Raw genomic sequence first — 21,429 nt, forward strand, 5'->3', positions numbered from 1 at the left:
TTACTTAAAAATCATAACCAAGCACAGTGACTAACATCACGGGGAACAAAAGGAACAAGTCTTCATTAAAAATTAAATTGTTCTAAGTTTATACCATTGATCTTACTGTATCTTATTGTTTCACTGCAATATTTATATGTGCCTCCATTCAAACAATAACTAGTATCCTGGATATTCAATTCTAAACTCAAATAAATGTACTTATTGTTTTGAACACTCAATAGAGCAAGTGACATCTGATGAAGACCTAAACAACAAAAAATACTCTAATGATGCTAATTTGGGTCATGTTGCCCCTCTGAGAAACCTATTATGTTTCTTTTGATCTAGTTTCCTAATGCAGAGAATCATAAGTGAGCTAATTTAAGCCATGTGGGAGCTCAAACTATCTGTCCCGGGCGGCAGGATTGCTTCTTTAGGCAACTAAACCAGCCAACGCTTGCTATGACTCATTCTGAGAGAGTCAAAATACTGATATGTATCTTAGGCCTCAGTAAACTAAACAAACACTTACAGTGCACGCTAGAATAAAACAAGAGACGATACGAACACTCAGATGTCTAGACATGTAGACACAGCTACTGTAAATTATCCTTTCGATGAATCTTCAGCTGTTTAGCACGGTCTGATGATACTCTGGTGAGGCATGTCAACGTTCGCCCAGCTTCCACGCCACAACAAGTGTGCTCCTTCTCTCCTGCCACGTGCCTTCTATACCGCTGGTTGGAGAGTGAACAGTGTGCTTGTGTGTGTTGTCATGTCCATATGTCCATTTGTTCCCTGGGCTTCAGCCCAAGCTGTGGCTCTGGATCAGAAATAGTCAGCCCACCTGTTCAAAGGTGCTTGACACGTAGCACAAAGCAATCCTACTCTCTTTATTGCTCTGGTTTTTACTTGAAACTACCAAATCTGTTAAGATATTATTACATCTTCATAAAAAACAAACAAAACTAGATATACAGAGGCCATGAGAGACTGCGATACAGCTGGTACCAGGTAAACAGGGAAACACAAACCGAAGAGACATGCTGGGACACCATCTGTCTCAAACACACCAATAATTTCATTTCACCTTCATTATCACCATTAAATATTTGAGCCTTGCCTTAAGGGAAACAGTAAATGCCCCAAGTAAAATGCATTGGGTTTGTATCAATGCATTAATCCTAAGGGTGTGTTGCTTGTTTGACAATTTGACAAAATAAATTATGGCTAAGCTTGGCAGTGCTACTGATTACGAAGAATCCTGTAGTGTCTATTCTGCAGAAACTATTTCTCGCCTACCAGATCAAGAGCTTTATGGGTGGGAGCCGTGTAATTGAAGAGCAGTTAAACTGGAGGTCTTTGTGTGCCGAACTCCACCCACCTTTTTCTCACTCATTTGCGCCGTCTCAAGAGAGGCATTCGGTTTCTGCAGAAGAATCCTAACGACTGAATTCCTCCTCATCAAACTCAAATGTTTGGCATTATATTATCAAGAAAACAGATTTGTGTGCATGTGAAAAAATAAAAAGGAAAGAATGTGAAAAGTTGCACAAGGAAGCATTGGGGCTGACAGCCAAAACCACTGTAAAAATCAAACAGGCATGTAGGAGTGGTTTCATTGGGGTATTTATTGCAGGCACATACAGTCAAAAGTTTACATACACCTTGCAGAATCTGCAAAATTTTAATTATTTTACCGAAATAAGAGGGAATGCATGTTTTTTTTTTTTTAGTACTGACCTGAATAAGATATTTCACATAAAAGACATTTATATTTAGTCCACAAGAGAAAATTGTTTAATTTATAAAAATGACCCCATTCAAAAGTTTACATTCTCTTGATTCTTAATACTGTGTTGTTACCTGAATGATCCACAGCTGTTTTTTTGTTTGTTTGTTTGTTTGTTTGTTTGTTTAGTGATAGTTTTATCACTAAACTTACTTATAGTAATTTATAGTTATTTTGAGATCCAACTTTTCACACAGAGGACAACTGAGGGACTCATGCAACTATTACAGAAGGTTCAAGCGCTCACTGATGCTTCAGAAGGAAAAACGATGCATTAAGAGCTGGGGGTGTAAACTTTTGAACAGAATGAAAATGTGTACATTTTCATTTAGTACTGCCCTTCAGAAGCTACAGACAATACTTACACGTTTCCCAGAAGACAAAATAAGTTAAATTTACCCTGATCTTTAAATTTAAAACGTTTTCACCCCCCTGGCTCTTAAAGGAACACTCCACTTTTTTTGGAAATAGGCTCATTCTCCAACTCCCCCCGAGTTAATAAGTTGATTTTTACCGTTTTGAAATCCATTCAGCCGTTCTCCTGTTCTGGCGATATCACTTTTAGCATAGCTTAGCATAGATCATTGAATCCTATTAGACCAATAGCATCGCGTTCAAAAATGACCAACGAGTTTCCATATTTGTTGTATTTAAAACTTGACTCTTCTGTAGTTATATCGTGTACTAAGACCGGTGGAAATGCAAAGCTGCGAGTTTCTAGGCTGATAAGATTAGGAACTACACTTCCATTCCGGCGTAATAGTCAAGGAAGTTTGCTGCCGTAATATGGCAGAAGCAGGCGGAGTATTATCAGAAATGAGTTCCCAGCTAGTTTAGCATTTGCACATGTGCTGCGTGGTATTACTGCTCCTGCTTCGGCCATATTACGGCAGCAAACTTCCTTGACTATTACGCCGGAATGGGAGTGTAGTTCCTAATCTTATCAGCCCCTAGAAAATTGAAGCTTTGCATTTCCACCGGTCTTAGTACACGATATAACTACAGAAGAGTCAAGTTTTAAATAGGACAAATATGGAAACTCGTTGGTCATTTTTGAATGTGATGCTATTGGTCTAATAGGATTCAATGATCTATGCTAAGCTATGCTAAAAGTGATATCGCCAGAACAGGAGAACGGCTGAATGGATTTCAAAACGGTAAAACTCAACTTATTAACTCGGGGGGAGTTGGAGAATGAGCCTATTTCCAAAAAAAGTGGAGTGTTCCTTTAATGAATCATTTTTCCTTCTGGAGTATCAGTGTTTGAACCTGCTGTAATAGTTGCATATGACTCAGTTGTTCTCAGCTTGAAAAGATGGATCTCAGAATCATACAGTCATTGTTGGAAAGGGTTCAAATACACAAAAATGCTGAAAAACCAAAGAATTTGTGGGACCTGAAATAATTTTTCTGAAGAACAGCAGGCAGTTTAACTGTTCAGGACAAACAAGGGACTCATGAACAACTATCACCAAACAAAAAAACACAGCTGTGGGTCATTCAGGTAACAACACAGAATTAAGAATCAAGTGTATGTAAACTTTTGAACAGGGTCATTTTTATAAATTCAACTATTATTTTCTCTTGTGGACTATATGTAAACATCTTTTATGTGAAATATCCTATTCAGATCAGTACTAAATAAAAAATAGCATGCATTTTGTGTAATTGCTCTTATTTTGGTAAAATAATTAACAGGTTCAACAAGGTGTATGTAAACTTTTGACTTCAACTGTATGTAAGAGTTGAGTCTTGACACAGAAAGAGAAATCTGCAAAAGCTATTCTCTACCAGTAGTTATTCCTGGGTTATACAGGTTATACACCACCAAAAACAGACAGTATACGAGAGAAAGTGATGCTAAATCTGTTTCACCCCCTTTTTAACCCTAGTTCTGTATGCTAAAATATTTACACATACATAAAACAATGAAATCATTTTTCAAATTCCTGAAGTCTAGAAATCTGCACGATTGTTTAAAAATAGCTGTAAAATGGCTGGTCTCCAAGCACTAAAAAAACAACGACATAATGGACTAAATCCATTGTTTCAAACGAGGCCAAATGCCATTTTTATTCACTGCTTTTTTTAGGAGCGCAATTTTGAAATTCCACCTTAGGTGTTTCTGATTTAGACTACCCGAGACCACTCAGAAAGTATGGAAAAACGCAACAGATTTAACAATGATTCTCTGTGCCAAAGTCTTCATGCTGCCATTTACTCCTCATAAAGTTGAGCGCCAGGCCAAACAATAACATACTATTCTGAGTTTGACACTTGACAAGCATTGACTACGCCAAGCCAAAGTGTTTAAAAAAGAACCTGCCTTTGACTTAGACACCTTATTAGACCTCTAGCTAGCTTAAAATACTAAACACAGCCTTTTTATTTTTAAATAAACTGTTCCTAAGGATTATGTCAAAAAAAAAAAAGTTGCAAGAGGGTTGAGGTGACGTAATGCCATTGAATATGATGGAATGACATGCAAATTGTCGGACAGGTGGAGTTATATAACTACACAAGTCAAGAAATATACTTTATTTGATATAATAAATCTTAAAAGTTGTTTTAACTTTAAATCAGTGTTCAAACATGTGGCCTGCAACTCATTTAACTTGCATATTTGTTGAATTTGAGTACAGAAAACATGCTGTGTCACTCTCAAACACAAATGCACAAAGTGTCAGCTGAGTACACACATAAGCAAACAATAGGCGTAGCTCCACAAACAGAACACACATGGAAGGACACTGCCCTGCCCCTGAAACAGAGAAGAGCGCGCACGTTTATTCAAATAAAAAACAAACTGCTGCACCTGTCAGAGGAATTTTGTGGTTCTGTGAAGTGAGGTAACTCACTCCCGTGACACTATAAAAAGTTGGACGTACAAACTGTACTTATACACATTTGAATGATAATAGGTCTGAATGAAAATAGATGGATATGATTCTTCTGTACTTTCCGTGTTACATGCAAATGCTTCATTTATTTAATGCTACTGAATTCAGAGTTTAGTTTCTAGGCTGTGTGGTTGATATGTGAAGGTGCAGGCTGGTTTAGCTCATCTTAAAGAGCGGACTAGGTCTCTATCAACAGAGGTCATGGTACAGCTGCTCTTGTCTGTTTCACTTTTATTCTGCCTGGTTGTACAGACCTATACTGGCTTTATTTATCTTTGGGGGTAACTTGTGAGGACTGATATAACTGGCCTTGTGTTAACGGTTCTGATACATGGCTGAAAGCCAGGAAAATCATACAGAACAGGACAGGCTTAATTGGTCGTTTAGGTATGGTTAGAGTTTTCTACACGTCATCCAAGATGTCCATATCTCTCTGTTTTTAGTCACAATGAAATTTCGTTTTTTTTTTAAGGAAAACATTCCACACTGTAAAAAGATTTCACCAGTTTCAACTTAAAAACAGTTTCAACTAAAAAAGTTCAGCAGCTGCCTTAAAATTTTAAGTTAAATCAACTTAAAACTACAAGTCATTTCAACTCACGACAATAAAATTAGTTAAAATGACTTGTACTTTTACGTTGATTTAACTAAAAATGTTAAGGCAGCTGCTGAACTTAAAAACTTAAGTTGAAACTGGTGACAACTTTTATAAAGTGCAGGGTTTTTCTCCTTATAGTGGACTTCAATGGTGGCCAATGGGTTGAAGGTCCAAACTGAGGTTTCAGTGGAGCATCAAAGGGCTCTACACAATCCCAGCCGAGAAATAAGGGTATTATCTAATAAAAAGCTTGGTCATTTTCTACAATAAATTACAATTGAAATACTTTTGAACCACAAATGCTTATCTTGCACTAGCTCTGCAATGTGCGTTGGCGACTTCACACTTTCTGTTATCAAGTTGAAAAGGTTGTGTGTTTAGATCTTTGTATGTGTGCTTGGGCTCAAAAAGCTAGTGTAGAGTGAGCTCTCATTTTTTCCTTCAACTTCAAAATTGTACCTTTTTTTGTCAAGGGCGTTTGACTTTCTACACACGTTCACTTTGTAAACACTGGGTTGATACTTCCGCCTACGTCAAGCGTGACCTAACCAACATGACTACATAATACGTGAAGTACAAGATGACCAATTGTTTCACTAAATTAGACCCTTATTCCTTGGCTGGGATCATGTAGAACCCTTTGAAGTTGCATTGAAACTGCAATTTAGACCTTCAACCCACTGGTTCCCATTGAAGTCCACTATGTGGAGAAAAATTTCTTTTTGATTGAAGAAAGACAGACATGAAGATCTTGAATGACATAAGGGTGAGTAAATGATTTTATTCTGAAAGTGAACTAATCCTTTAAGTGCTGTCTATTTAAACTAGAACTAAAATTTACAACGAATACAATGCTATGACAGCTGTCTGTTTAAAAACTGCTTAATAAAATTTTAAAATAAGGAATTATATGTATTGAAATCATTTATATAACTAAAGTTTTAATCATGTATATATATATTTTTTTTTTATTCCAAATTATAATATTTTGATTTCGTAAAATGGCCTTTTCATTGTTGGAGCATACACACTGCAGCTACAAACAGATGTTTTAAGTTGGTAGAAATTCACTGTAAAATTACTGACAACCAAATTTTACAGTGTGTACAGATCAGAAACAAACACATTACACTCTTTTGAACACTGACAGCTTGTCAAGAGGTGTGGTATTAGAAAACCACAGATTCAGGTATGACTCATCTAAACTTCTCATTTATTATGAAGAGATGCCAAAACACTCCTACAGTTATGTAAAAAATATAATTTTCCTACTTATTACATCACAAGTATCTAAACATGTTTAAAGTTCACATATTTTCTAAACACATGTTTATTTATTGCCAGTAATTTTCAAGTAAATAAAGGAATCTTAAAGGGAAAAATCTGTCATTAATTACTCACCCTCACGTCGTTCCAAACCTGTGAGTCCTTCGTTCATCTTAGGAACACCAATTAAGATATTTTGATGAAATCTGAGAGCTCTCTGACCCTGCATAATTTCCGTTTACTAACGGGTTTTAAATGACATAAGGGTGAGTAATTAATGACAGAATTTTCGTTTTTTTGGTGAACTGTTTAAGAAATTTTTGTTGGAAAACAAAACTAAGTAATGAGACGATGAGAGCTAAATTAGATAGTATTCAAGTGTTGTGGTTCAGCGAAGGAGGGCATCAAACTGTCTAGCCAAATTGTAGTAAGTCAGTATCATATGCATGACAATGCGTGAGAATTCCACCCATTACTAATGGATAATAGGCACATGACAATGGAGAGCATTGTAAACTCAACCATCAGCCTCTATTCATTTGGAACAACCCCCTTTACAATTAAAGCTCTCACGGCACTGTTGGCCAATCAGAATGCGAGTCGTGCCTTAGGGGGGGTGTGTGTTGCTTTGGGGTAAGGATAAGGGGTCTAAGATGCTGAACCACAACCCCCTTTCCGGGAATTCTTTCTATATAAAGCATTGAAAAGTTGACCTCATTGGGATGATGCACTGCCTATATGTGCTGCTGATCTACTTCCTGTCTCAGTGGACAGTACTACCGGAAACTCCAGGCGGGAAGTGTGTAACTGCCAAACAGCAACTGTGTTAGCAAAACAATAAAAGCTCTTTCTAGAGGGGACAAATCTGACAAGCCCGCCATTTTCAGGCATGCACACACAACGCCAAAGGCCCTATTCAGGACAAATGAGCACATTGACAGCAACAGCGAGACGTGAATGGACATGTGTGAGGGGGTAAGACACAGTGAAGTTAGCAGTGTAGTCTACTACCAGCTGTCAATGTCAGTATACTGCTTTCAAATGAACATATTCTGAAATGCAGAGACAACTGTAAAGATTCAGTAAGATAAAAGAGATTAACTGTTCCCTAAGTTGACATTCCTTCTGTATGTGAAGACTTTATCATAACTCGTCCAGTGAGTGTCATATGGGCAACAAGTTAAAATCTACTCAGAGTTTGTAAAAGTATCAAATTCAACGCATCAGATTTCTTCTCAGTGTCAACGGTCATTTTGGGTGACTGGGTGGGCAGAGGGTCAGAGGTCACCTGACCACCTCAAAGGACAATGTTGTCAAAGCGAGCTCCTAGGAGATGGGAACGGGAGGCCTGAATGCCCAACTGATTGAGTTGTTAACGTTTGTTGTAGGGAAGGCTGAGTAAGGACAAGATTAAAAAAATGTTTTCTGCCTAAAGGCCTAAAGTTTTGCTGAGGATTAGCAATTTAATGGTGCGAACTGTCAAGGTGGGGTCAACAGCTGCATATAAAGTGCCCCATCCTGAACAAACACAGGAGATTAGATACACTTCCAGTCAAAAGTTTTTGAACAGTAAGATTTTTAATGTTTTTTAAAGAAATCTCTTCTGCTCACCAAGCCTGCATTTATTTGATTCAAGGTGCCGCAAAAACAGTACAATTGTGAAATAGTTTTACTGTTTGAATATATTTTAAAATGTAATTTGTTCCTGTGATCAAAGCTAAATTATCAGCATCATTACTCCAGTCTTTAGTGTCACATGATCCTTCAGAAATCATTCTAACATTCTGATTAGCTGTAAAGAAACATTTTTTCAATATTTAAAAGAGTTTTTTTGATGAATTGAAAGATCCAAAGATCAGAATTTATCTAAAATAAAAAGCTTCTTTGGGGAAAAAAAAAGTATATAAATTAATACTTTTATTTAGGAAGGATGCTTTAAATTGATCAAAAGTAATAATAAAGATATTTATAATGTTACAAAAGATTTCTACTTCAGATAACTGCTGTTCTTCTGAACTTTCTATTCATTAAAAAAACTGATAAAATTCTACTCAGCTGCTTTCAACATAATGTTTTAAGCAGCAAAGCTAAAAATTCAGCTTTGTGATACCTGAAATAAACCTCATTTTGAAATATATTCAAATATCAGTTATTTTAAATAGTAAAAATATTTCAAAATGTTACAGCTTTTGCTGTACTTTGGATCAAATAAATACAGGCTTGGTAAGCAGAAGAACTTCTTTAAAAAAAATATTTTTGACTGGTAGTGTACAAGAAAGCTAATAAATCAAAAAGCAACTCAAATACTAATTTCATAAGAAAAGTGTTTCAAAAGACTGTGATCAAATAATACAGACATCAAATAATCTCCAACTGTTATGTGTTGGCCCATTAAAGTTGGCAGCATGTAAAGCAGGCAACATGCAAACGGGCTGGTTTTGAATGAAATAATTTAAAAGTCCATCTATTCTTGTCATCCAGCGTCAAACATTTGTTTAGAACAGTTTGTTTAGAACAGACTGTTTCGACTTGTAAAGAGTGCTTGAACTGTATATTTCTCTCCTGATTCAGACGAGATGACTTTTGCGCTGGATTGCCACTGTGAATGTGCATACAACAGTAAGCGGATGCTAGAGACTACAGTTTATAAAGTTTTAAACATGAATATTTTTCATAAGCATCGATTCGCTTCAGAAGGGTTGTATTAACCTCCTGGAGCCATGTGGAGCACTTTTTATAATGTACAGACGCACTTTATTTTGCTTCAAAATCTCAACATCCATTCACTTCCATTATAAAGCTTGGAAGGGCCTTGACATTTTTTATATTACTGTGACTGTATGTGTCCGAAAGAAGACAGACATATACACCTAGTATGTCTTAAGGATGAGTAAATCATGAGGTAATTTTCATTTTTTGGTGAATTTATTTTTGTGCACATCTTTTTCAAAATGGCACCTTCAACAGTGACATAATGCCGTTGCCAGAGCATCAAAAACAAACTGTGACATAAATGACAGCTGAAATTCACTGTATTATTTTAAAAACCACAATACTATTCGTGACGCATTGATTCACAGTATATCATCAATACAAAAGAACAGCATCATACATACATCTGACTAAAAAAAACAAACAAAACTGGAACAGAAAAGCAACTCATTGGCCCGCGCAGCACGCCCTCAGGTACCCTGGAAATCCAGAGGTCTCGCGAGAGCACAATTTGAATTGTCTCTGCAAGACACTCTGGCATCGAGCAATGATGCAGGTTACTGCAATACGTAAGCAATTGTGGGAACCAATCAAATCGGTGTATCTGATGTAGGCGGGCCAGAGGCGAGCTAAGCTGATGATGACAGCACTGCGACGTTCGAATCATATAGTAAACTTTGAAAGATCGCTGTCGCTACAGATGAACAACAAGTTGTTTGAAACGACTTTGGCCGCTACAATGAACGAGTTAGACTTGGCTTTCCATATAATAGAGGAACAGAAAACCGAAAACTCTAATCGTTCCTTTGCAAGAAGGACGTTTTTGCCGACTGGATACGGCAAGAGTTTAATCTATCAGTTCACGAGTTCACGCTTACATATAATATAGCCGGAGAATAGTAGTGCATGTTTGGCGTGCTGTCCGGTGAAGGGCTCCGAGCTCGGGAGTGGCCCGAACCCAGAGTACCCCCCAATAGGCGTAGCGAGGACTCGGAGTGATGAGATGGGGTGGTGGAGGTTTACTGATAAACCATCGAGTGAATTGAGGTGAGTCAGCTGTATTTAAACCTATGGTGCTGATTGACTTGTGATGTTTACGCTAAGCATCTGACGCGCTTCTCCCGAACTTTGTTAATGAAACATCATTTAGCTCTGCTGGTAGCTAAGCGTGTATTGTTGTGATTGGTCGTGGCGTTATCCAATTGCGTACAGTTAGAGTTTCAAATGCATGTTTGGTGCCGCCCCTCGAGTTAGGCAGTTTTCATTGCTCGATCCCAGACCCATAATCTTAATAGATTAGGGTCTGGATTTTTCCAGGCTACGCCCTCAGGCAGAGCGCTGGAGACGGGCCATTGGGTGCTTTTCACATTGTGCTCAAAGGTCTTGTTAAAACACTGGTGCTAAACTGCTGTCACAATGCTACGTCCTCCCTTTGTCTGCACACTATTGTGTACCAGACATGCAAACAGGGGAAAAACATCCTATTGTGAGATCCCATTCTGGATCAAAGATAAACCTCAGCTTGTCAAAACATACATTTACATTCACTAGCTGGAACAGACCACGAAAGTGTCCATTAACCCTTATCAACATTATCCCTAATCATATTAGAATTCCTTGAGAGTAGTGCAAAACTACAACACTGTCTAAAGTATTTTAAACAAGCTTCAAACTTTGGCAAACTTCACAGAGACGTGCAACCCATCAAGTGTCCAATGTCATGCCCCTGTTCAGCTTCTGTACGGGGAACTTGGAAAGAGGAACAGAGCTGATCAAAGCTCGGTAGTGTGTTACATCAAACAGTTGAAGTCTTTCAACCACCTCTTTTCATCTATTTACACTTCAGCATCTGTGTCATAATCAAGCTCAGGGTGGAAAAAGAGGTTAGACTACATTTTAATTTAATCAATTTAATTAATTCGTACATCTGTAACCCTGGACTAAACAGATGCTCTGTGTTTTTCTTGACAGTGCAGCAGCAGCAAACGCAACATGTGTCCCCAGCTCACATTATGTGACTTCAGTGCTTGTAACCACAGTAAAGGTTTTGTGGGATATCAAAGAGGGTTCTAGTGGTTTCCTGTAACCATCAGCCGATATTAAGCAGCTTTGAATACAACAACTGTGAATTAGACCAGATTCAATATCTCAAATAACACTGATGAAAAAAATGGGCCACAAAATGGATTTTAAAAAAAAGTACACTACCAGTCAAAAGTCTCAAGTCTGCATTTATTTGATCCAAAGTACAGCAAAAACAGTAAAATTTTGAAACATGTTTACTATTTAAAGTAACTGTTTTCTGTTTGAATATATCAAAATGTAATTTATTGATGCTGAATTTTTAGAATCATTACTCGTCACATGATCCTTAAGAAATCATTCTAGTATTCTGATTTGCTGCTCAAAAAACAGCTGAGTAGACTTTTTTCAGGTTTCTTTGATGAATAGAAAGTTCAAAAGAACAGCATTTATCTCAAACAGAAATCTTATGTAACATTGTCAATGTCTTTATCATCACTTTTGATCAATTTTAAGCAAATAAAAAATACTGACTCCAAGCTTTTGAATGGTATAGTGTGTAATGTTACAAAAGCTTTTTATTTAGAGATAAATGCTGATCTTTGGATCTTTCTATTGTCTAAAATGTACTCATCTGTTTTAAATATTGATAATGATAATTAAAAAATGTTTCTTGAACAGCAAATCAGCATATTAGAAAGATTTCTGAAGGATCATGTGACACTGAAGACTGAAGTAATGATGCTAAAAATTTAGCTTTGATCACAGGAATAAATTACACTTCAAAATATATTCAAGTAGAAAGCAGTTATTTTAAATAGTCAAAATATTTCAAAGTATTACCGCTTTTGCTGTATTTTGGATCAAATAAATGCAGGCTTGGTGAGCAGAAGAGACTTATAAAATGAATTGAGCAATTGTTCAACATTGACAAAATAACCAAATTTTTAATAGCATTTGTGTATCTAATGGAGAAACCAATTGGGTTCCAATTGACCTGCTCTTAAAATAAGGGAAATTATCTAGAAATACCTTCATAAAGTAAAATAATAAATCAAAATGTCTTAATAAAGTGTAAATATCATGGTTGTGATGGAAAAAATCAAATTCTATTTAATAAAAAAATATAAATGTCACCAAAGGCTGTGTGATATTGTTCAACTCAATACAAGTCAACAAATGAGGAAAACGATCAAACAATGCCTTGTTTGTATGACCTTGTGTAAATATCATAGTTGTAGGAAAAAATGACATATATAAACAGAATTACTTAACTTAGCTCACAATTACTTAACTTACAAACTTTTTTCAAACTCACCAAAGCCTGTGTGATGTTAATAAACTCAAAGCAATTGAAATACATCAAAGACTGACTTTGTTACTGCCTAATTGATTTATTTAAATATCTGATATGTTGACCAAAAGTAAGCACACAGTTGTGTTTGAATCAACTGATTAGATCAAAAAAGGAAATGTTGCTATTTTAAAAACTAATGGCAGGTAAAGTTGTGAAACCTGTTTTGTTAAATGACTCAAGATCAGTGCTGTAGTTTATCTTTTTCATGTATCAGATGAGATCAGTCTGAGATTACAGTAAGAGGAATAACGTTACTATGTAGTCCAAACAACTAATGATCGGCGAGTCCATTCAAATACATATTGTCGAAACAGTTGACCTCCAGCAATGATGCTAATTTAACGACACGACTGAGCAATCGACAGCAGCAAACTGACCAAAATATCACATAACGTTATGACTGAACCCTCGTGAGTCGTGAAGTCGTGGGAAAATCATTACTTCATTCACACAATCTCTATATTTTCCTTCATACTGACTTCTACAGCAGATTTAGTTGTATTTCTAGCTTCTTCTTAAGTAATAATTAATTTACAGAGCTAAAACTAACGTTAGTTGAGCGGCTAACGTTGAAGAGTCACCGCGCTAACCGCTCGTGTCAAAACTTGCTTAATTTTCAGAAAAAAAAAAACATTAAAACTTACCTTGTCCCGGCCATTCTCCTCACATTGTACGGTCAAACCTCAAAAAGTATAAAAGAACCGGTCAAAGACGGTAAAACTTTATCCTCTAGGTCTGTCTGTAGGACGTCCTGTGCGAGTACTTCGCGATGTGTTCAGAGTCCTGAATGCTCGCGCCTGTGCTGCTGCGTGCGCGTGAGCCGGATGGCTGGGGGTGTCTCGTGGGCACCTCTCTCTCTCTTTCTCTCTCCACCCCCTACACACAGATACAGCCACTCCGGTTTCCTAGACACGGAGTGAGTAAACGTGTCGTCCAAAAAGTTTAGTAAAACAAGTGATTCAGAGAGTTTTGGTTTTGGATTATACTAAACGACAGGTGCAAATTCAGGTGGAGTTGGATTCATATGTTTGATTGCCTGAAGGGATTTATGTCGGATTATCCAAAAAGCGCCACCTGCTGGCGAACAAGGCAACATGTTGTGAACGAGGAGCACAAATTAATACTCAGCCCCAATGTCATCCAAGATGTTAAAAATTAAGTTTTTTTGAGGACAACGTTCCAGGATTTTTCTTCATATTCAAGAGACTTCAATGGAAGCCAATGGGTTGAAGGTTCAAATTGCAGTTTTAATACCGCTTTAAAGGGCTCTGCATGATCCCAGCAGAGGAATCTAGAGGTATCTAGCGACACGATAGGCCATTTTCTAAGAAAAATACAAATTTAGACTAAATACTTTTTAATCACAAATGCTTGTCTTGCACTAGCTTGAACTCAGGCATTGCGTAAAGTTGGAGAGGTCAGGTGTCACTTAGGTGGCAGTAACAACCCAGTGTTTACAAAGCAAATGTGCAAAGAAAGTCAAACAGCCTTTGCTAAAAAAGGTAATAAACTCTCAATTCTGACCTTTTTCTCAAAATTGTGAATTTATATCTTGTAATTGTGATTTTTTTTCTTAGAATTGCAAAGTCGCAATTCTGACTTTATTACACGCAATTATTTTACTGTCGCAAAAGTTTATGCAAGTTAAAAAAAAAAGTAAAGAGAAAAAAAGTCAGAATTATCTCACAGGTCTGACTTTATTTCTCGGAATTGTGAGTTTATATCATGCAATTCTGAATTTATAAATTGCAATTGCGAGATTATATCACACAATCTTGACTTTACAACTTGCAGTTGCGAGTTTATATCGCAGTTCTGAGAAATAAAGTCAGAATTGCGAGTTTGTAGCACAATTCTGAGAAATAGTCAGAATTGCCATTTCTTTCGCAATTTTATTTCGCAACTTTATTTCTCGCAACTGTGAGTTCTGAGAAAAAGGTCAGAATTGTGTCGTTATCTCGCAATTCTGACTTTATAACTCGAAATTGCAAGTTTATATCATGAAATTGAGACTTTATAACCTGCAATTGCAAGTTATATCACAATTCTGAGAGTCAGAATTGCCATTTTTCTCAGAATTCTGACTTTATTTCTTGCAATTGCGAGTTTATATCACGCAATTCTGACTATTCTGAGAAATAAAGTCAGAATTGACATTTTTCTCGCAATTCTGACTTTATTTCTCGGAATTGTGAGTTTATATCACGCAATCTTGACTTTATAACTTGCACTTTTCTAAAAATTCTGAGAAATAAAGTCAGAATTGCCATTTTTTCTTGTAATTCCAACTTTATTTATCTTTATATGACTTTATTTATGGGTTTATATTATATTTATTTTGAGTTTTTTATTACGCAATTCTGACTGTAACTTGCAATTGCGAGTTTATATCCCAATTCTGAGAAGAAAGATCAGAATTGCCATTTTTCCTCATAATTCTGACTTTATTTCTTGCAACTGTGAGTTTATATCACGCAATACTGAGAAAAAGGTCAGAATTGTGTTCATATCTCGCAATTCTGACTTTATAACCTGCAATTGTGAGTTATATCACAATTCGGAGAGTTCATATCATGCAATTCTGATAAAAAAAGCTCAGAATTGTGAGTTTGTATCTTGCAAATGCGAGTTCATATCACGCAATTCTGACTATAACTTGCAGTCAGAATTGCCTTTTAATTGCCTTGTAATTTCGACTTTCTCACATCTGTAAGTTTATATCACACATTTCTGAGAAAAAAGGTCAGAATTGCGAGTTTATATCACGTAATTCTTACTTTATAACTTGCAACTGTGAGTTTATAACAGTTCCTAGAAAAAAGGTCAGAATTGGCATTTTTTTCTCGTAATTCTGACTTTATTCTACTTTATATCACACAATTCTAAGAAAAAGTCAGAATTGCAAGTTTATATCTCACAATTATGACTTTATAACTCACAATTTCGAGTTTCTATCACACAATTCTGACTTTATAACTTGCAATTGCGAGTTTATATCACACAATTCTGAGAAATAAAGTCAGAATTGCAATTTTTCTCGTAAGACTGACATTATTTCTCAAAATTCTGAGTTTATATCACGCAATTCTGAGAAAAAAGGTCACAATTCTGACTTTGTAACTTGCAATTGCGAGGTTATATCATGCAATTCTGACTTTATAATTCGCAGTTGCGAGTTTATATCACAATTATGAGACATAAAGTCAAAACTTCTCGCGACTGTGAGTTTATATCACGCAATTCTAAGAAAAAATGTCAGAATTGCAAGTTTGTATCACGCATGTCAGAATTGTGAGATTAAAATTTGCAATAACCTTTTTTCATTTTTTTATTTAGTGGTGCAAACTGGCTTCCATTAAAGTTTTTGTGTTCTTTCTGAAACAAAAAATATTTATAGGGAATATAAAACAAGTATACATGGGTATTTAACACTTTATTCACCAACTACTACACCTTCATTGTTTTCCAAATTTCAAGGCAAAGGAAAACAGCAAAAAGGAAGGAATTGGTTTGTGATGACAACTACACAAATATTTGAAATTTCATAACTATTATAACACATCATTACTCAAAACACTGTTTAGTATGTTATTCATAAGTGCATTCAGATAAACGTAAAACCTTTGTTAGACTGAGGGTGCTCTCCTTTCACAAAGAGAAACTCCTGTATGTTCAGTCCAGTAAAAATATTCTAATATTTACATTAATTGCACATACATTCAAATACATACTATTTTCAGTTCCAAGTGTTAACTTACAGTAGCACCATGTTTCAAAAAAGCAACATTTCCATGAAGAGAGTCACATAGATTGCAGGTGACATTAACATTATTATAGCACAACATGTGTAAAGTATTATGACGCTTCCTTGGGATTTTCACTTTGAGAGTAATATTACAATATCCACAGCAGCAGAGAAGTCAGAGCACAGCAGCCCTGTGTTTAACACAGTCCCACAGTCTTACAGGAATGATTAAGAAGTAGTGTGTTTACTGAAAAATAGATGACAGGTTGATATCTTGATGATGAGCCATGTGAGTTTTCTTGTCTTATGAGAGTGAAGGTGATCAATCTTATCCACAAAATGTTACATGCTTGGCTGGACAGAGATTGGCTCACCAACATATCAAAGTTTCCATGATGGAAGTCTTTCATTAAAAAGTTCACAAAAAAAGTAGTGAATCAAAAAGAAAAATTAATGAACTGCACTGAGAGAGAAAATGAGATGACCACACTTGCAGAGTTTACTTGCTGTCCTCAGGTCAGCAGTTCATCGGTTCACATTCCTCACCTTTGCGCATCCTTCAGAGCGGATAGAAGACACAGATCTAACCTACCCATCCTTCCCAGATTTGGCCCCTGAGTAAACAGACAATAACAAATCTCAGTTCTGATAACAACACTTCAGGTTTGAGCAGAATATGAACAACATAAAGACAAAAGAAAGTCAAGTACAAAAGGAGGACAATGTGTAATTATGGCAGTGGGACGCTCTGCACCACTCTATATTACTCTGTACTCCGTTAACACACTTTTTTATCAGTAATGAAGGACTCTTGTCGTCACATGTGAGTCTAAAGGAATGTCAGGAGAATTGAAAAGCTGCTCATGCTGCGAAGGATGGCATGAACACACTGTATGACAGAGGGAAGAGGGCTACTGAGGATTAGTGCTGATAACTGGCTGGCTGAATTATATTAAGCAGATGGTGTGTACTACAAACTCACATTGATTTGGAGGACGGTTTCTTCACTTTTGGCCTCTTTCGACGATGAACGGGCCTGAAGCATGTGGAGCGCGCACACACACACAACACACCATGCCAGAAAAAACACAAACACATATAACAGAGATAAGAAATAGATAAGAAATAGATTAAAAAAAACTTTATAACATGAATAAATACAAGCCTTTTTTAAACTAATTAAGTAATATTAACTAACTAATAACTAATTATCTCGTTTATCTCGCTATTGTGACTTTTTCTTCGAATTCCGAGTTCTTTCTTAGAATTATCTCGCAATTGTGACTGTGAGTTTATCTCACAATTCTGAGAAAAAAGTCAGAATTGCAAGTTTGTATCACGCATATCTAAAAAAAAAAAAAAAAAGTCACAATAAAAATTTTTTATTCTTTATTCAGTGGCTGAAATGGGCTTCCATAAAGTTTTTGTGTTCTTTCTGAAACAAAAAATATTTAAGGGGAATATAAAAGAAGTACACATGGGTATTTAACACTTTATTGACCAACTAATACACCTTCATTGTTTTCCAAGCCTTTCAAGCCTTTATAAACGAATAAACCAATATTAACTAACTAATAACTATTATCTAAGTTATATAATTAGTTATTAGTTAGTTAATATTGGTTTATTCATTTATAAAGGCTTGTATATATGCACACTAATATAAATATAATACTAAAATATTAAATGTCAAATTATCAAATATAAGTTTAATACATAAATGCTTTATATTAATTTTTAAACATTATAAAAATTATAAATATATTTATTAAATATAAAAAAATCTATCCAAATATTCTAAAGTAATTATTTAATAAATTATATATATATATATATATATATATATATATATATATATATATATATATATATATGCACACTAATATAATATTAAAATATACAATTATTAAATATAAATGTAATACATACATGCTTTATATGATAATGTTTAAACATATTATAAAATATTTATTATAAAATATTTATTATATTTTTATTAATAAGTTAATAATAATAATAATAATAATAATAATAATAATATAAAATTCTAAACTACTGATTTACAACTGATTTATTTAATTTCCTCTCTGTCTCTCTTTCTCTATATTATTACATTTCATTAAAAAAACATATTTTTACTCTTTAAAAGTCTCTTATGCTCACTAATGTTGCATTTATTTGATTTTAAAAAATACAGTAAAAACACAAATATTGTGAAATATTATTAGAATACAATACAAAAACTGTTCTATTTTAATATATTTAAAAATATAACTTATTCCTATAACGGCAAAGCTGAATTTTCAGCAGCCATTACTTCAGTATTAAGTGCCACATGATTCTTTAGTAATAATTCTAATTTGCTGATTTGTTGCTCAAGAAACATTTTCTATTAGTAACAATGTTGACAACAGTTGTGCTGCTTAATATATATAATATTTTTTAAAATAAACTTTTAGAAAGAGCTTTATTTCTGAAATAGAAATCTTTTGTAACATTCTTAATGTTTTTACTGTCACTTTTGATCAATTTAATGCTCCCCTGATGAATACATTTATTTTAAAAATAACTATGTACTATGTATACATATACATGTATATAATATTTTTTTATTTAGCCATTAAAAAAGGATTGAAGCCATACCTGTAATCGTACAAAGAGTTTCTTTCTTTACCACCTATAAGAGATAATGAAGTGACTGGGTTATAGACTGTATGTTTATAGTTATAATGTTAAAATGCAACATCAATGCCAAAACATTCATCTCGTGGCATGACTCACCTGTCTCCTGATTGCACTCTTTGTGACCTTTGCAGCTGCGCAGTTTCATGAGCTGCTGGTGCATGTGATTCACTGCATCACGATCAAGCGTGCTCACGCCATTCATCAGCTGCACACAGAAAACAACAACAGTGATTCATTTAAATCTTCCTAATAATCAAAAAAGTGCAAAAGAGATTTTAAAAAAGCGTATGAAAGACATACCTGATAAGGGTCTGTGTTAAGATCAAAATACTCTAGGAAACCAGTGGCAAACTCACAAAATAGGAAGTTGTGCGTCTCATTGATAGTCCTCAGACACCAATAAGTGTTATTGTTGGCACTGGTGCAAGCGCAAAATGGCCCCACTGACAACACAAAAAGATCATATAAGTACATTTTTGTGTGATATATAAAAAACGAATGATGTGATATGCTATGCATGCAGTACTTGTCCAGAAGGGGGCGGTCTGCCAGTGCTGGTTGTCGTGGGTGAAGCAGGTAAGGCCAGGCATGCTGCAAGTGTCATTATTACGGAGGCGCTTCAGGAGCTTCCTCAGCTTCTTTCTGCGCTTCTGCTCTTTCATCAGCCACTGTTTCTTATCTTTGGAAGTCATTCTACTAGAATAAAAGAGCAGGTATCTTTACTATCAACTGTAGGTTAGTGATAAGGCCTTAAAGGAGCAATCCACTTTTTTTGGAAATACACTCATTCTCCAACTCCTCCCGAGTTAATAAATTGGGTTTTACCATTTTGAAATCCATTCAGCCGTTCTCCTGTTCTGGCGATATCACTTTTAGCATACCTTAGCATAGATCATTGAATCCTATTAGACCAATAGTATCATGTTCAAAAATAACCAATGAGTTTCGGTATTTGTCCTTTAAAACTTGACTCTTCTGCAGTTATATCATGTACTAAGACTGGCAGAAAATGTAAAGATGTGATTTTTTGCTTTGGTCTTAGTACACGATATAACTGCAGAAGAGTCAAGTTTTAAATAGGACAAATACTGAAACTCGTTGGTCATGCTATTTGTCTAATAGGATTCAATGATCTATGCTAAGCTATGCTAAAAGTGATATCGCCAGAACAGGAGAACGACTGAATGGATTTCAAAACGGTAAAACTCAACTTATTAACTCGGGCGAGTTGGAGAATTAGCCTGTCTCCAAAAAAAGTGGAGTGTTCCTTTAAAGGAGTATTTCACTTTGAGAACAAAAATTTACAGATAATGTACTCACCCCTTTGTCATCCAAGATGTTCATGTCTTTCTTTCTTCAGTCGTAAGGAAATTATGTTTTTTGAGGAAAACATTTCAGGATTTCTCTCCATATAATGGACTTCTATGGTGCCCCCGAGTTTGAACTTCCAAAATGCAGTTTAAATGCAGCTTCAAATGGCTCTAAACGATCCTAGCCGAAGAATAAGGGTCTTATCTAGCAAAACGATTGGTTATATTAAAAAAAATATACAATTTATATACTTTTGAACCTAAAATGCTCATCTTGTCCAGCTCTGGGTGTATTCTGTGTAGAGATTAAAAAGTATATAAATTGTAAATGTTTTCAGAAAACAACTAATCGTTTCGCTAGATAAGACCCTTTGAAGCTGCATTTAAACTGCATTTTGGAAGTTCAAACTCGGGGGCACCATAGAAGTCCACTATATGGAGAAAAATCCTGAAATGTTTTCCTCAAAAAACATCATTTCTTTACGACTGAAGAAAGAAAGACATGAACATCTTGGATGACAAGGGGGTGAGTACATTATCTGTAAATTTCTGATAATAAATTAAATTTCTGAAAGTGAACTACTCCTTTAAGGTGTCTTCCTTCAGTTCACGACAGACGATGAATGAAACTTACTTGATTGAAGGCATCCGGCCTGATTTGAGTTTGACCAGTGCTCTACTGTTGTATTGATACCTGTAAAGAAAACATTACATGATTATGTCAGCTGTGTGAGAAAGATCAAGACAACACTTAATGAAGCAAGAAAAGCATAAGAGGCTTACATGTTTTGGTTGCATTCACACTCTTTTGGTCGAACCTGCTTTAGATGTCCTTTGACCTCTCTGAGGTTCTTTATTTTGGTCTGTAATGTCTCAATCTATTCAAAGAGCAAAAAGTGGTTAAGTCTAAGCATTACTTTCCATTCAGATTGTCTAAGTACAACTTCATTATCTTACCTCATGCTCAATGTGGAGTTTGTGGTCTTTCCATGCTTGTAGAGATTTATATAATCCACCGTCACACCTGACTGTGTCGTTCATCAGTATTGAGCATCTGAAC

The 21,429-nt window shown here is 35.4% G+C and overlaps 2 protein-coding genes across 2 annotated transcripts in view; both read right to left on the minus strand.

Annotated features, from left to right (window-relative positions):
- arhgap46a (Rho GTPase activating protein 46a) overlaps positions 1-13,516 on the minus strand; it is a 41,176-nt gene extending 27,660 nt beyond the window's left edge. Inside the window, exon 1 of the mRNA XM_073825862.1 lies at positions 13,274-13,516. Coding sequence (XP_073681963.1) covers positions 13,274-13,287 — 14 coding nt within the window. The 5' untranslated portion in view covers positions 13,288-13,516. The remainder of the gene's footprint in view (positions 1-13,273) is intronic.
- Positions 13,517-16,054: 2,538 nt separating this feature from the next.
- Positions 16,055-21,429, minus strand: part of sulf2a (sulfatase 2a) — a 46,949-nt gene continuing 41,574 nt past the window's right edge. The window contains exons 13-21 of the mRNA XM_073825690.1: positions 21,327-21,423; positions 21,153-21,247; positions 21,004-21,063; positions 19,586-19,755; positions 19,360-19,502; positions 19,156-19,264; positions 19,018-19,051; positions 17,357-17,410; positions 16,055-16,988 (exon numbers count right to left, since the gene is read on the minus strand). Of these exons, the coding sequence (XP_073681791.1) occupies positions 16,958-16,988; positions 17,357-17,410; positions 19,018-19,051; positions 19,156-19,264; positions 19,360-19,502; positions 19,586-19,755; positions 21,004-21,063; positions 21,153-21,247; positions 21,327-21,423 (793 nt within the window). The 3' untranslated portion in view covers positions 16,055-16,957. The remainder of the gene's footprint in view (positions 16,989-17,356; positions 17,411-19,017; positions 19,052-19,155; positions 19,265-19,359; positions 19,503-19,585; positions 19,756-21,003; positions 21,064-21,152; positions 21,248-21,326; positions 21,424-21,429) is intronic.

The sequence above is a fragment of the Garra rufa genome, chromosome 20 (genome assembly GCF_049309525.1).
Source record: "Garra rufa chromosome 20, GarRuf1.0, whole genome shotgun sequence".
Classification (NCBI taxonomy): Eukaryota; Metazoa; Chordata; class Actinopteri; order Cypriniformes; family Cyprinidae; genus Garra; species Garra rufa.